Here is a 15000-nt window from a genome sequence, read left to right as displayed (position 1 = left end):
CCACAGCTTTTTACTCTTAGGGTGCTTTTGGACCTAGAGTTGTCTTGCTTTGGTCCGAATCAGGGACTAACTTTGTCACAAAGTTGCATAATTGCCTAGAGTTGGTTCGTGTTCTCAAGGCAGCATTTACAAGCAGACCAGATCAAATGCCTTGCGTGAGAAAGCTGCTCTTGATTGGTCAGAAGTTCCATGCAGGAAAAATCCAGGAAGTAAACAAAATGTTAAAGAAGCGTACACTTGCAAGATAAATGCAACACTTTCTAATATCACAATGGAGGGACAACTGGGTAGGTTGATTTTAGCGCTGGACATTGTGTGCTTTATTGCCTGCATTGATCATTTTAGGCAAACCATACAGTTTGAAAATAAGGCGTTGAATGTGCATATTAAGGCAGTACAGGAGGAGGCGCATAGTACTATTTTTATAATGATTATAGAAATTTCCTAGAAAGGCATTTCCCAAAGAAAATGCATGAGTGCTGACATCCATCTAAATACAGCATTATTTATATGCTGCCATTATGGCCGAATGTAGCCGTAGCGAATTCGCGGAACAGAAATCTTCAAATAACGTAAAGAATATCAGTCACATGAAGTCTATTCCAATATGTCAGCTGTAGAAGCAAACAATAAGCTGGTACGTATTTTTATCTTAGCACAACTTACCTCATATTGGACAATTTTTCCAAATTTGCGGCCTCCACATGCAGCGGTTGTTAGCCAAAGCGTTAGCTTCCATAAACCGAATATAGTTCTCACTCCGACCGGTCCTACAAGAAACCAGTGCTTGCACTACGTTCCAAGGTACGTATTGAATATGCACAAACTGGCATTGGGGGAATACACACGCTATCTCGGCTGCAGTCTCAATGGAGGTGGTGATAATCCTCCGTAACTGTAACATGCTCATCCTGGTTTAACCCAAAAATTGCGTAATGCGACTGCAGTTGTTTCGGATTGTGGTCAGAACATGTTCTCACCACAAACAAACCGCACCAGAGTTTGTTTGTAACCACACAGAGACTACCTCATCAAGAAGGTCTCGATCTGGTTGTTTTGGTGCACACCCGAGCACAATTGCTGTGTTCAAACCTGCCTAAAAGAACCGCACTCAGGGGGCAAACACTGACATATTTTCACCACATAAAGTTGTGAGGATAATATGTTAGCAAACAGTTGCTTTTAAGGAGCAGCATTATCATTCATTTGAGTCTTGTTTCTGTCCATTTGGTGAATGTGAGACCAACAGTCACTCTGTAGCTCTGTTTTTGGTTTCTAGCAACTCCTAAACGAATTATCAGACTCTTAAGCTGCTAAATGTCCCATTAAGTTCACCAGTTAGCCGCTAACTGTCACTGTCTGCCGTTTGGTGCTGAGCAGGTAGTGTACAGTTGAACTTTAGAGTTACTGCCTGCTGTGCCCCAAAAATGATGCTATGAAAGTAGGGAGAGGGAGCCTAAACAGCTGAACAACAAGATGAAACTCACAATAGATCTCAGCCATACGCCTCAGCACTCATTTGGTGGTTTGCATCCTGTTCTAACTGCCTGATCTTTGCAGTCAAAGAAATACATTCTTGTGTAATTGCTCTTTAGGCCACCCCCAGTTTCTAAGTGGCACCAGCAAAAATAAAATTGGTCTCCTCCAGAAACCAGGACTCACAACCTACTTCACAGCACACCATGAGGAGAGGACACTCAGAGCAAAATGTGCAGTTCACTGATCTTACATAATTGTGAAGTGGCGAAACAGTTATACCATGCTATCATTTGGGGCCAGCGATGTATACAGGCATTCACATTTAATACAAGCTTGATCAAGTCCTGCTGTATGATATGAAGTGTACTTCATATGTGAGATCAGAGTATATTTTTCAAGCTCTGGGGTTCATGTACGATGTAATATGCAGTAAAACATGGGGCCAAAGAACAGCATTGTAAATCACCTTAGAACAAAAGCATCAGCAAAACCAAGAAATAACAGTATAACATTTCAGGAGAGTGAACACCATAGAACAGTGCTGCAGAAATAGGGATATTGAGAGGGGAGGAAAAAACCCCAGCAGTTTCATTGTTCCCCTTATTCTCTACTTCTAAATTACTTTGTCTTTTCTCTTGTTTGTCTCCATTTTTGCTTTGTTTTTTCGCTCTTAAACAAAACCTGCCTGACCCTTAAACCCTTGAACATTTGATTAAGTGACACTCTGAGGCTCTTAACTCGCTGGCACTTTGTCTCATTTACTTTTTTCACTTAATTCATGTTATCATTTGGACTTGCAGTTTGTACGGACTCTGTAAAAGCCTGCTCGTGCGGTCCTCCTCCGTCTTCCACCATAAATCTGTGTAACATTTGCATTTTGGTCTTACAAGCATCTGAAGCATCTCCGAGATAAAGTGAACATTCATTACAGCGGAGGAAGGGAAAACAAAGTGCTAAAGATTAATCAAAACTGGAAAAAAAGTAACATTTAAAACCCTCATTTGGTTTTCCTTCAGCCTTTTGGCAGAGCTTTCGTTTCAGTCTAATTTCTCATTTCACACCTCTCTGTTTCCCTGTTTGGCGTTTTTTATTTTACTTGTAGTCATAATTTAGAATGTGTTTGCCCTCACCCAAAAGGCACTTATGAAATCCCACGTGTGAATTAAAAGCAGGTGTCCTTCTGGGATACAAAGTACTCTGACGCAACATGCAATATTTTTAACTTAAGATGTCTCACAGTGTCATGATGTTACATTTAATTTGTTTAGTAAATCTTAATTTCTTCAGCTTCAAACTAGATGTAAGACCTTTTTTTTTTAGTACTCTGTCAGTCACACATTCAGCCGTAGTAGTGCAGCTGTGGTAGCGGTGTTCCTGCACAAATTGGAGCTTTGAAGAGTTCAGTTGCTAACCTGCTTTCGAATGTTTAATGGGAAACATGAGCCACTATCAAAATGCTTTAAACAAGGCTCCTAATATTAAGCACTCCAGCCTGAAACATGAGCATGAACTCTTCCCGCACCTGATTAGATACAGTGTTGTTGAGCTGTCCTTGGGTTTTACTTGAGAGAGTAGAAAATTATAGCAGCTTCTCTGAGAGCTTTTACAGATTTCATTAATGCTGTGCTTTGTATATTATGTGTACACTGTGCTACTATTTTGGCAAAGACCTCCTTGAAAAGGAGATAGTCTGATCTCAAGAGGCTCTTCTAGTAAAATAAAGGTTAAACTAATGTTCCCAGTAAACACACAGTTAGGCAGCCCTGTTTGTGTTTCAAAAACATCTTTGAGGCAGCAGAGACATGACTGTTCTGCATCAGCAGCTATTACTAACACACTGTGCTGATTTTGGTCAAAGAGCCTGTAAAATATATTGACAAAAGTAGTAGCAGCCATGATTTTAGTGTATGACATTATGTTCAGGCAAAGGTCTAGCTTTACTGCTATTGAAAAATTAATGCCAAAAATTAAAAATGCAACACTACTTTCACCAGACCAGCTGGAAAAAAGGGGAATGATGCATACATCTGTGGCATCACAGAAACTCAGTGTCTTTAGATAAAAATACAGACAGTGGATTGGTGTGAATGGGCAGTACTGAGAAAGTGTAGGAATGGTTCTAAGTGAGCACTATTAGTTACTTTACTGTTTGTTTTTGGTGAAATTGCATTAATGTTTCCCGAAGATTTCCTGGGAAACAATGCACAACACATATTTATAACTGACCAGTGCTTAAAAGCCTATGAGTTTGCGCAGCTAATAGATTTGCTTGTAACAGACTGGTATTAAATGCACATGGTCCGGGGAAGGGAAAGACTCAGGGATGTGTAATTGCTTTAAAAATGGTTGCTGTTCCTTCACAAATGTAAGGCTGTAGAGGGGCACATACAAGACTTGCTGTGGCACTCACATTTAAAGGTCCAGTGTGTCAGATTTAAGGGGTAAATATTGGCAGGAATGGATTATTTTACTATATAATGACAAAAACTCTGTCTGTGTGTGTGTCAGTGTGTTTGTCCCATGTTTTTCTCCTCACTGACTTGGTCAATCCATGTGAAATTTGGCACAGTGGTAGAGGGTCATGGGAGAATGCAAATGAAGCAATATTACATCAATTGGCCAAAGGGGGGTGCTATAGCAACCGATTGAAATTGCAAACTTTGACTGGGCATATCTCATGCCCCGTATGTTGTAGAGACATGAAACTTTGCACAGAGATGCCTCTCCTCATGAGGAACAAATTTGCCTCAAGAACCCATAACTTCCGGTTATATAGATTTTCCGCCATTTTGACTTTTTTGAAAAACACTTAAAATCGATCTCTTCCTAGGAAGTTTGACCGATCTGCATGAAACTCGGTGAACATAATCTAGGGACCAATATCTAAAGTTCCCTCTTGGCAAAAGTTGGAAAACTTACTAAAACTGAGCTTCTATAAGGCAATGAATATTGCGGAGGGCGTGGCTCATCACATAAAGGTGTATAACATCTCAAGGGTTTCACCAATCAGCACGCAACTTTGTAGACATATGACCACACATAATCTGAGGGGACCCCTCCATTATTGACCCCATCAAACAAAATGGGGGCGCTAGAGAGCTAATTTCTTATCTAGGCCTAACCGCCATATCCATTTTTACTAAACTTGGTAGATATGTAGAACAGGACGCCTCAAGGTGACTGGAGAAATTTAACTCTAATTGACAACTGGGTGGCGCTATAACAACAGAAAAATGCTTAAAAATAGCTAAAATGCGACTGATCGCTGTGGCTCCCCCTGTGGCCGAATGTTGTTGTTTTTTTCTTCTAATTTTTGGTATGACTAAGTCATGGTATGGTATGCTGTACATAATCACGGAAACTGTCAGTGGGTCATTCTGTCAGTCAGTCATTCTGTCTGTCCCACGTTTTTCTACTCACTGATGTGGTCAATCTATGTGAAACTGCACATAGGCATTGAAGATTGGCATAGGTAGAAGGTGACAAAGCTACCAATGGGTATGGACTAGTAATGTAATAAGTATGAATATAACATAAGAATTGTTGTGTTTTCTACCTGAGAATAAGCTATTTATATCTACATAAGGATGGTCCTTGTCCACTGAGATCACCATTTTGCACTGCCATGTTTCTACATTTGCTACATTTGCTCTTGATGAAGTCATTTGTCTTTTGGTATTGGCCACTGTGGGTAGCAGACCCTCATGACAAGCAGCATTGGAAAACACCGTTTTTTTTAATGTGGAAGTACTTTATTCTGCGTTTCTATTTGTTTACTGGAGAGGAAAAGACCTCTGCAGATAATTCTGCTCCTGGAAAAACCTTCTTAACATCTTTATCATAAGTTATTGGAGAAAACAGGTGAGCTCGCAACGGCCCTGTCTTCAACATGCTAAACAGTGTCAAACAGGGTTTATTTCACTGTTTTAAATCACCAGGTTTGTTTGTTTGGAGAGTAGGAAACCTCAGCGGATAATTCAGCTCACAGTAAAAACCTTCTGAACATCTGGATCAGAAATCAGATTAGCATACATTTAGTTATCAGAGAAAGAAGGTGAGCACACATTAGCAGGTGCTGGGTGAGCAGCCCATCTGCGACGTGCCAAACAGCGTGGTTTTTACTGGTCTTTATTCACCTGGGCTGTTTGCTTTGGAGAGGAAGAGACCTCTGCAGATAACTCGACTCTTGCTTAAAACCTCCTGAACAATGAACACAGATGGAATTCTAAGTGGGATAAGTTTCAGCTGGTTGCAATCTGCTATCATCACCACTAGACACCTAAATTTCCCTAAACCTTACACACTGTTCTTTTAACGAACTGAAACAGGGATGTGAGACAGGCATTGCCTTAATTTCACTACAGAAGTGGCACACTGACTCTAAACTCCAATACTGGGCTTGTTTTATCCCAAGAGGACGGCAGTGCAAATGATTAAAGTCCACACATGTATATAAAAGCCAAATAACAAGCCTGGTCAGTACGAGCCGTGCCTTGACGAATAAAAGCTGGATAAAGCGGGACATCGTATTTAAGAATTCCTATTTGTGTTTCGTATCATAAAGAATAATTCAGTTAATATTTATGGACAGAAACAACTGTGACCCAGATAAAGGAACCAGAGAAATGAAACCATAATCTACACCATAGATAATCAGCGTGTGTGGAAGTACACAAAATGTTTTTGTGTGTCTTGTCTGAACAAAATAATGTGCTTCTATCCCCAGAAAATCCCCCTCTGTGCTTTGTCAACCTCATACTACCAGTAATAACTCCACTGGTGTGGCGTCTTTCTAAAACAAAGTTTGCCAAATGTCTCGCAATCAAGACAAACAAAAGGCGCACAGATAGCTTATTGGTCGTGTTTCATTCATGTTCAAGAGGCTGAGTTGTGTCTTGGTTTTTTATGTGTTTCTCCCCCCTCTCTCTCTTTCCTTTCCTTTAGCTTGCCCTCAGGGCACCTTTAAGTCGTTCCAGGGGGCAGGATTATGTCAGCAGTGTCCGCTCAACAGTCGCTCCACCATCGAGGCCGCCACCCTCTGCGGTTGTCGCAACGGCTATTACCGCGGAGACATGGACAAACCAGAGGACGTGTGTACCAGTAAGTCAGTCTCTCTCTGTCTCACACACACACACACAACCACACACACACACACACACAAACATAGTGGTTGACATCACCGACAGTCCAGTATCTCATCATTGAATTAAAGGCCAATATTTCCTTTGATTTATCATCCCAACATTAATTTCATGCACCTCATTCAGAGCAAGTGTGCCGCACTGTTCCTGTCCTTGTTTGGGGATTTGGGGAGCAGTAAGTAATAACACTGCCACACTCCTCAGGCTTTCCATTGAAGTGAATATGTGTTTAGCATGTCGAAGAGGCTATATTGCTATGCAAGGCGAGGCGCAGAGTTTGGAAAATGCTGCCTCTCCGTTCCACAGAGAGATGGTGTAAGTAGGTTGAGACATGAATCATTTTTGGACTGTCTCTGTAACTAGTCTCAAATTGTGAAACTGTGTGTATGTGAGAGTGTGTATGTCTGTGTCTGTGTGTGCATTTGCGCACGTCCTTGTGACCTGGATATAACTTCATGCTTTTTCCGAGGCTAAAAAAGCTCTGGTTCATTCATGGGCTGATCATTATTTTACTGTTGTACATTCATGAATGAATTTGCAACATTCTGTCAGAAGAATATATGAAGATAACCCAAAAACTGTGAAAATAAAACAGTTTTCTTGCAGTGTGATTGTAGGAATCATGACAGTGAATGTTGGTGAAGCCCTACTTTTAACCCTGTTTTCATCTTCAGAGCTGGTTATCATCTCTTCCTTGTAGTTTGTGTTTTTGTCAGGGTTGAGCTTCCAGTGTTGACTAATTTTATACAAACTCATTCAGTTGCAAACAGTTTGGATGTTTTACCACACCTGTAGTTTGGTTCAGTTGGTGAAGACCAAGGGTAAACAATGGTACATTGCTGCCTTTTACTTCTAGCTTGTTTTGTGTTAGTAATGGATGATTACAAATAGGGCTGCAACTAACGATTATTTTCACTGTCGACTAATCTGTCGATTATTTCTTCGATTAGTCGACTAATCATTTTATCGAAAAATGTGTTAAAATGTTGAAAAATGTCATTCTGTGTCTCCCAAACCCCCAAATTATGTCATCTAATGTCTTGTTTCGTACTCACGCCAAAGGGTTTTAGTTCACTGTCATGGGAGAGTGTGTAAAGCTGCCAATATTTAAACGTAAGAAGCTGCAATAAGAGTATTTTGGGGTACTTTTATAGTACTTTAATATGAAAAATGACTCACATCAATTAGTCGACTACTAAAATAGTCACTGATTATTTTAATAGTCGATTCGTCATCGATTAGTCGACTAATCATTGCAGCCCTAATTACAAATGAACCAACAGATGTTAACATGAAGTCATATGTTGTTGTTGTTAAAGTTGTTCTGCCACCAATACTAGTTTCCGAAATGCCTTTGATACCGCCTATAATGCTGGATTGGGTATCGGCAAGTACAAAAGTCTAAGTACAGATCCAATTTTTTGTTAAGCTTTAAGGTAGTTTCACGCACGGATTTGACAGCAGTTTTCCTGGAAATCAATTTTTCATCACTATAAAACAGTAGCCTACACAGCAAGCTGCCCTGTGCAGCCACTGGCAACTACTGTAATCAGAATTAGGAAGGAAAAGATGGTATTGAAACATCTATAGTTGTTCTCCTGCACTATATGGGCCCTCAGGGAAATTAAATTCTGGTGACTGACAGCAAGTCAGGCAGCACTGTATTGCTTCTTATGTGTTTATTTATGCTATATGATGGTCAAAAAGAGCTTAGGAAGAAATAATTGATTCTTCATGTTAAAAGTCAAAACCCCAGCTGGACCTCAGATGGGTAGAGGCAGGATGAAAAAGAGATATGTTGTACCAACATAGTAAGGGGGAATAGTTGTTGGCATCCATGATTCACTCAGCTTTTGACAAGAAACTGCTAAAATACATGGATTAGCTTTAACTTTTTCACTTCCTGATGTATCGGGGTTGATCCCTGGATTCACCTACTGACATACAAATGTGTTACCATGGTTACCAGAAGTATAGCCTATGCGGTATAGATCCCTTTCTTGATAGTGACCAATCAGCAGATAGAGTTTATTCGGTAACACTTTACTTGAGAGTATCTACATAAGGGTGACATGACACTGTCATAACTATGACATGACACAGTCATGAACCTGTCATAAGCATTATGTACATGTCATAAACATTAATGACCGCTGTCATTAAGTGTCATTCGGTTTTTGTTCCGACAAGTTGACATTGTTTGGATTGTCTTGATTATGACAACTTGACATTAACCAGGATGACATTACCAGAAGATATCTTCATGTTAATGTCAAGTTGTCATTATAAGGACATCCCAAACAAATTTAATGTCAACTTGTCATGACAAAGACAACTTCTGTTAATGTAACTTTAATTAATGTCAAGTTGTCATAATCAAGACAACCCAAACAATGTCAACTTGTCGTTGCAAAAACCAAATGACACTGAATGACAGCAGTCATAAACCTTTATGACATGTACATAATGTTTATGACAAGTTCATGACAGTGTCATGTCATAGTTATGACAGTGTCATGTCACCCTTATGTAGATACCTTCAAGTAATGTGTTACCGTTTATTCTTGGATTACCATCAAACAAACAAACAAACAAACAAACTTTTCAGGCCGTATTTGTTCAGTTGTTCTGTTTGCCCTACAGTTCGATGGATAGCTTCCTCTCCGGTCTATATAAATCGAACCAAAAGGTCAAATGCACCAAAGGGTTGGTGTGAAAGTAGCCTGAGAGGCATAATCAATGTTGTTGTAAACTAGTGACAACATGATCCATGAAAACATCCATAGAGGCAATAAATAAAGTGATTTGACACCCACAGATGTAATCCAGCTCATTTCATGCCTCACACTAAAAACTCATATGGCTGGGGCTACATGCTGCAATATGTGTGATTGTTTTTATTCCTTTACTTGTATTGCAATCAAACCGTGTTGCTACTGATCATCTGTTGAAATGATTTGAAGAAATGAAAATGATTTTTGCCACAGTGTTTATGGAACAATTTATGGGGTTAACCTATTCTGACAACAGAGAAAAGACATGAAAAGCCTCACCTCAAACAGCAACAGCACACTCTCAAATTGATGCTGACAGAAGAAAAAAAATCTACTTTCCCAGTGAAAAGGTGTCAGGTGTCAACCTACTCAGCCTACACAGCTCTGTGAATTACCTTGGTACTTTCAATTCAAGGGCAAAAACAAATTGAGTCACAAGTTTGTTTGTTATTTCAAACATAACAGCAATAAAAAAAGAAGAGTGAAAACTCTGAAAAACAGTGTGATAGAACTTCAATATATGGAGGAGCTTCAGCTTATTTTTATTTGGTATAAACTCAATCAGATATAAAATCACATCAGTGAAATGGAAGAGTGAGCATGCAGTGTGCGGATAGGTGCCTGACAGAAAATCATTCCCTCAACATGCCTCATGGGCTGCATAGGTGCACCCACACCTTCTCCGTACCTATGCCTCATGGGCTGCATAGGTACGGAGAAGGTGTGGGTGTATGTGTGTGGAGCTTTTGTTGAGCGTTTGTTTTTGTGTACAGGTCAGATTGATTCTACAAAAGCCACTTATAACACAGTGAGGAAGTGCACAGCACAGATAACTCTTTGAAGTGGAGCAGTTTTTATTGTCGCAGCAGTAAAAGTGGTCAATTTAGAATGTGATTATTGCCCCTTTTCTTTCATTTTTGTGTCATAATGTTTATGTGCTGTGATCTCTGTGGGTGTCTGACAGTATAAAAGATTTTGTATTTATGATATCCAGATCTAAACATGTGCAGATTATGAGACAGTGGGCCCCTGGGCACAGATATGCAAAAGGCCCCACAACCTCTCCTACAGATGTTTTGCATGTCTTTGTAGTCGTTATGCATTTTATGTGATTTTGTTTCTTGTGGTTGGTTTCTGCCTTTTTGTAGTCATTTTGTGTCTCTTTAAAATCAGTTTATGTCTCTCTGAGGTAAATGTATGTCTTCTTGAGGTATGTTTGTGCCTTCTTGAGGTAACTCTCTGTCTTTATTGGTCATTTTGTGTCACTTTGTTGTTATTTTGTGTCTTCTGGCTGTTTTGTGTCTCTTTTTAGTGATGTTGTGTGTCACTGTGGTTGTTAAGCCTATTTTTGTAAATATTCTGTGTCTCTTTGCAGTTCCTTTCCATCTTTTTTGATCTTTCTCTGTCTCTTTGAGGTAATTTGTTCCTTTTATGTCATTTGAGTCTCATTTGTGTCACTTTATAATCATTTGTTGTCTTTCTGAGGTAATTGTAGGTCTTTTTTTGGTCATTTTGTGTCTCCTTGTGGTTGTTTTGTGTCTTTTTATAGGTGTTTTGTGTCTCTCTAAAATCATTTGGTGTCCATTTCAGGTACTTTGGGGTCTTTTTTCAGTCATTTTGTGTCACCTTGTAGGCATTTTGTGTGTCTTTGTGGTTATTTTTGTGTCTTTTTATAGTCATTTTGTGTCACTTTATAATCATTTGTTGTCTTTTTGAGGTAATTGTGGGTCTTTTTTGGTCATTTTGTGTCTCCTTGTGGTTGTTTTGTGTCTTTTTATAGGCGTTTTGTGTCTCTTTAAAATCATTTGGTGTCTGGTTCAGGTAATTTTGGGTCTTTTTTCTGCCATTTTGTGTCACACTGTAGGCATTTAGGGCATCTTTGTGGTTATTTTGTGTCTTTTCATAGTCATTTTGTGTCTCTTTAAAATCATTTGGTGTCTGTTTGAGGTCATTTTGTGCCACCTTGTAGTCATTTTTGTCTCTTTGTAGTTGCTTTGTGTCTTTATATGGTTGTTGTGCCGGTTTTCGTAGTTATTTTGTGTTCCTTTGCCTCTCTTTGTGGTCTTTTTGTGACTCTTGTGGTAATTTTAAGTATCTTCCAGGCCAATGTGTGTTAATTTGAGACATTTTGAAGGTGATGGCCAGTGGGGTCCTTGACACTTGGCCTCTGGGCCTGTATTTGGTAGGAATGTTCAATAATCCATCTGTGGATCCAAAGTAAGATTTAGTGAATATCTACTTCAGTCACTGTGTGTGTGTATAATCATGAATGCACAGTTTCTGACGCATCCTCTCTTTGAGTAGAAATGTTTATAAGATGATGCTACTTTGATTTCCAACCTGTCACTGATTGTTAGCACTTGCAGCATGGGTGTGATACACACATATGCGTTCAGGACCATCTCAGACGTTTCTCACAATTTAACATATGCCAAGGTTGAATATCCATTTTTTTGCTCCAACATGTCGCGTGGGTGTAGGCTTTTGTGTGTGTAGTTGGTTTGTGATGTGTGTGAACAGTCAAGGAAAAGTGAACCCGCTAGGTTTAACCTTGTGAAAACTCTGGGTGTTCGTCTAAGACTCACTATAACACCCTAAAAGCCAGAGTTTCTCCCCATGATCAAAGAGATGAGCTGACAGAAAAGAGGGGAGCCAGCAAGAGAGAGAAACTGAGTGAGTGAGCGAAGAGTGACAGACAAAAAGATTCTCTGGCAGGAGGTGAGCTGTTAGGTCACCCCCTGACTGTTAGAGACAGGGTTGGCTGAATTACCTACATCTGTACAAGCAATACTGGTTGGAAACTGCACTTGGAAACTATGCATGGAGGCAAAAAGAAACCAATGTTTAAACTCTGAAAACTGACAACCCTGAGTTGATATCTGTAAAGTAAAAGTAAAGTAATCATCCTCATATTCACTGGTCAGTCTGCAAAAAGGCAAATCTTAGCTTAGAGCACTCTAAGCTAAGATTTGGTTCTTAACTTTTTCTGTAGCCAGGAGTGTGTACCACTGTCTGAACTCTAATGCAAAAATATAATCCTGGCAAACAGGGTGAAGCAGAAGTTCCTCAAATACCCAAAATAGGATGGGACAGAATGTTCTTTCCTGTTGCAGATCCCATGGGTGTAAGAAGTATTCAGCTTCAGCAAATTGACCTTATATTTTGCATGTAAACTAAGACTGCAGCTAATTAGTATTTTCATTATTGATCAATGTTTGGTGCATAAAATGTCAGAGAAATGTGAAAAATATGGATCACAATTTCCCAAAGCCCAAGTTGAAACATTCAGACACTCATTTTGTCCAAAAAAATCATTCATAACCCAAAGATATTAAGTTGTCTATCATAGAGGACAAAGACCAGCAGATATTCACAGTTGATATGCCAGAGCCTCTGAATTTTGGCATTTTAAATTTGGAATTAAAATATGAAAGATTAATCACTTGGAGGAAAAAAGTAACAGCTGCACACTTAATCAATGCCACAAAACTTGAATGGAGAAATTCTACTTGGATCTTCGTCAGGTCAGAATGTGTGTGAAGTTGAAACCATGTCCATATTTATAGATAGTGCACACCAGTAGGCTGAGAAGCTCAATGATGGCAGATGTGGTTAACTATCTAAACCACTCAGGTGGTAAAAAAAATTGACAAACAATTTAATAAGATACATTTAAAAAAATGTTTAAAAAAGGAGGCATAGTGGTGCTGTGGTTAGCATTGTCAAACCCAGGGTGGGGGGTTCGAACCTTGTTAGGGGAGCCCTTCTGTGCAGAGTTTGTACGTATCCCTGTGGGTCTTCTCTGGGTACTCTGGCTTCCTCCCACAATCCCAAGACATGCAGGTTAATTGGTGACTCTAAATTGTCCGGTGTGAATATGAGTGTGAATGGTTGTCTGTCTCTACTGTATGTGTCAGCCCTGTGATAGTCTGTGATCAGTCTCTAACTGTGTTTGCTCTAATGTCAAGTCTTAGAAAGCAGTATAATCATAAATAATTGCTAGTAACTATACTGCCTTTTGATACATATTTCCCTGTGGAATTTAAAGACATAGAGGTGTAAAGTTGTACCTCAGCTGTTTCTGAAGTTAGTACCGGTAGACTTCTTAAGTCAATGTTTTTTGCCTCCTTTGGCAGCCCCAGTTAATACACCCTGTATTCCTATATCTGAGCCACAGGACACAAACTGTTCTATGGTTGTATTTTACATCATTTCCGTAATAGGTCAGACTTGTTTATGGAAAAGACTGTGGGTAACAGCACAGTGATACTCTAGCTTCTGTACAAACAAACCAGTAAATCTGATATGGCGCCATCCCATCACACATTTATGTTACTGACAGTGTGAGACATCTTGGCCTGGCCTAGTAACTGTAATATTATATCAGCTGAAACATTTCCAGACAGTTTATTGCACACACACACACTGATATTCTGCACATCCGACAGCTTTCTTAGCTATAAAATGCCAGATATCCTGCGATAATAAAAAAGTAGCCATATATAATCCATTAGTAGGCACTGCTTAATGGAAAACCAAATTATTTTCTCAAGTGCTTACCATAATGAAGTTTGATTGCGTCCAGGTGTGAAGTAGTGATTTGCTTTAAATTGACAGACCCTCGAGCAGACACAGGAAACATGTGCTTTCAGTGTCAATCCTTTAACCGCCAATCATCTCCCTCTAGGTGTCCCTTCTGCTCCTCGCAACGTGGTCTCAGTTGTCAACCAGACATCAGTGCAGCTGGAGTGGCACCCACCTCGTGACACCGGGCACCGTGACGACCTGTCATATAATGTCTTGTGCCGCCGGTGCCACAGCAGCGAGCGTCGGGCGTGTCAGCCATGTGACGACAGCGTGGTGTTTGTTCCAGGCAAGCAAGGGTTGAAGGAAACAAGGGTGGAGATCAGCAAGCTGCGGGCCCACACATCATACACCTTCGAAATACAGGTTTGTTCATTGGGCAGAGAGAAGCGCCTTTTATTTATTCATGCATGCTGCTCGGTGTTGTGAAAGGAACACTCAAATGGAAATCTTTATTTTAAGTATCTCGCTTACTCCCTTTAGGCTTATAAGGTGTGTTGAAAGTTAACTTGCCTCTTCTGTAGTTAGGTTTGGATTCACAACAGATGCAAAGGACACGGATGGCTACCCAGAATCACAGCAAGAAAATGTGTCGACATGTATCAAAGACCTTTAAGAAACTTCTCAAACTCTTCCCGCAGCATTATTCACACCTCTTCTGTTGATCTGTATTTTTCTTCACAACTTTATAGCTACATACTCAGTTCTTCACAACACTCTTGCCTCCTCAAAGCTCTAAAGCGACGCAGCAGGAACAGTATTGGCAAAGAGACTCTGCCCTGGCTGAGGGTCGTCAGTGAAATGCATTGGAACTGTTGTGAATCCAGGATATTTACAGCTTCCGCCCTCCACGAAGAAGCAAGTACCAAACCTTACAAAACCACCTTGTAAGGCAACAGATGGCAGTTATATCAGTGGAGAAGTCCTTTAATATTTTCACACCACTTACGTTAAAATGTAACTTTTACAAAGCTGGATAATCATCAAAATATAAAATTACCTCTCAAAGGAGTAGTTAGATT

At 39.9% G+C, this 15000-nt stretch overlaps 1 protein-coding gene across 1 annotated transcript in view; it reads left to right on the top strand.

The window, feature by feature from the left end:
- LOC117253907 (ephrin type-B receptor 1-like) overlaps positions 1 to 15000 on the top strand; it is a 114540-nt gene that overhangs the window by 53315 nt on the left and 46225 nt on the right. Inside the window, exons 6-7 of the mRNA XM_033621770.2 lie at positions 6424 to 6579; positions 14082 to 14344. Of these exons, the coding sequence (XP_033477661.2) occupies positions 6424 to 6579; positions 14082 to 14344 (419 nt within the window). The remainder of the gene's footprint in view (positions 1 to 6423; positions 6580 to 14081; positions 14345 to 15000) is intronic.

Source organism: Epinephelus lanceolatus, chromosome 6, assembly GCF_041903045.1.
Source record: "Epinephelus lanceolatus isolate andai-2023 chromosome 6, ASM4190304v1, whole genome shotgun sequence".
Classification (NCBI taxonomy): Eukaryota; Metazoa; Chordata; class Actinopteri; order Perciformes; family Serranidae; genus Epinephelus; species Epinephelus lanceolatus.
Note: the sequence above shows the minus strand (reverse complement) of the source record. Positions and strands in the feature narration are given on the sequence as shown.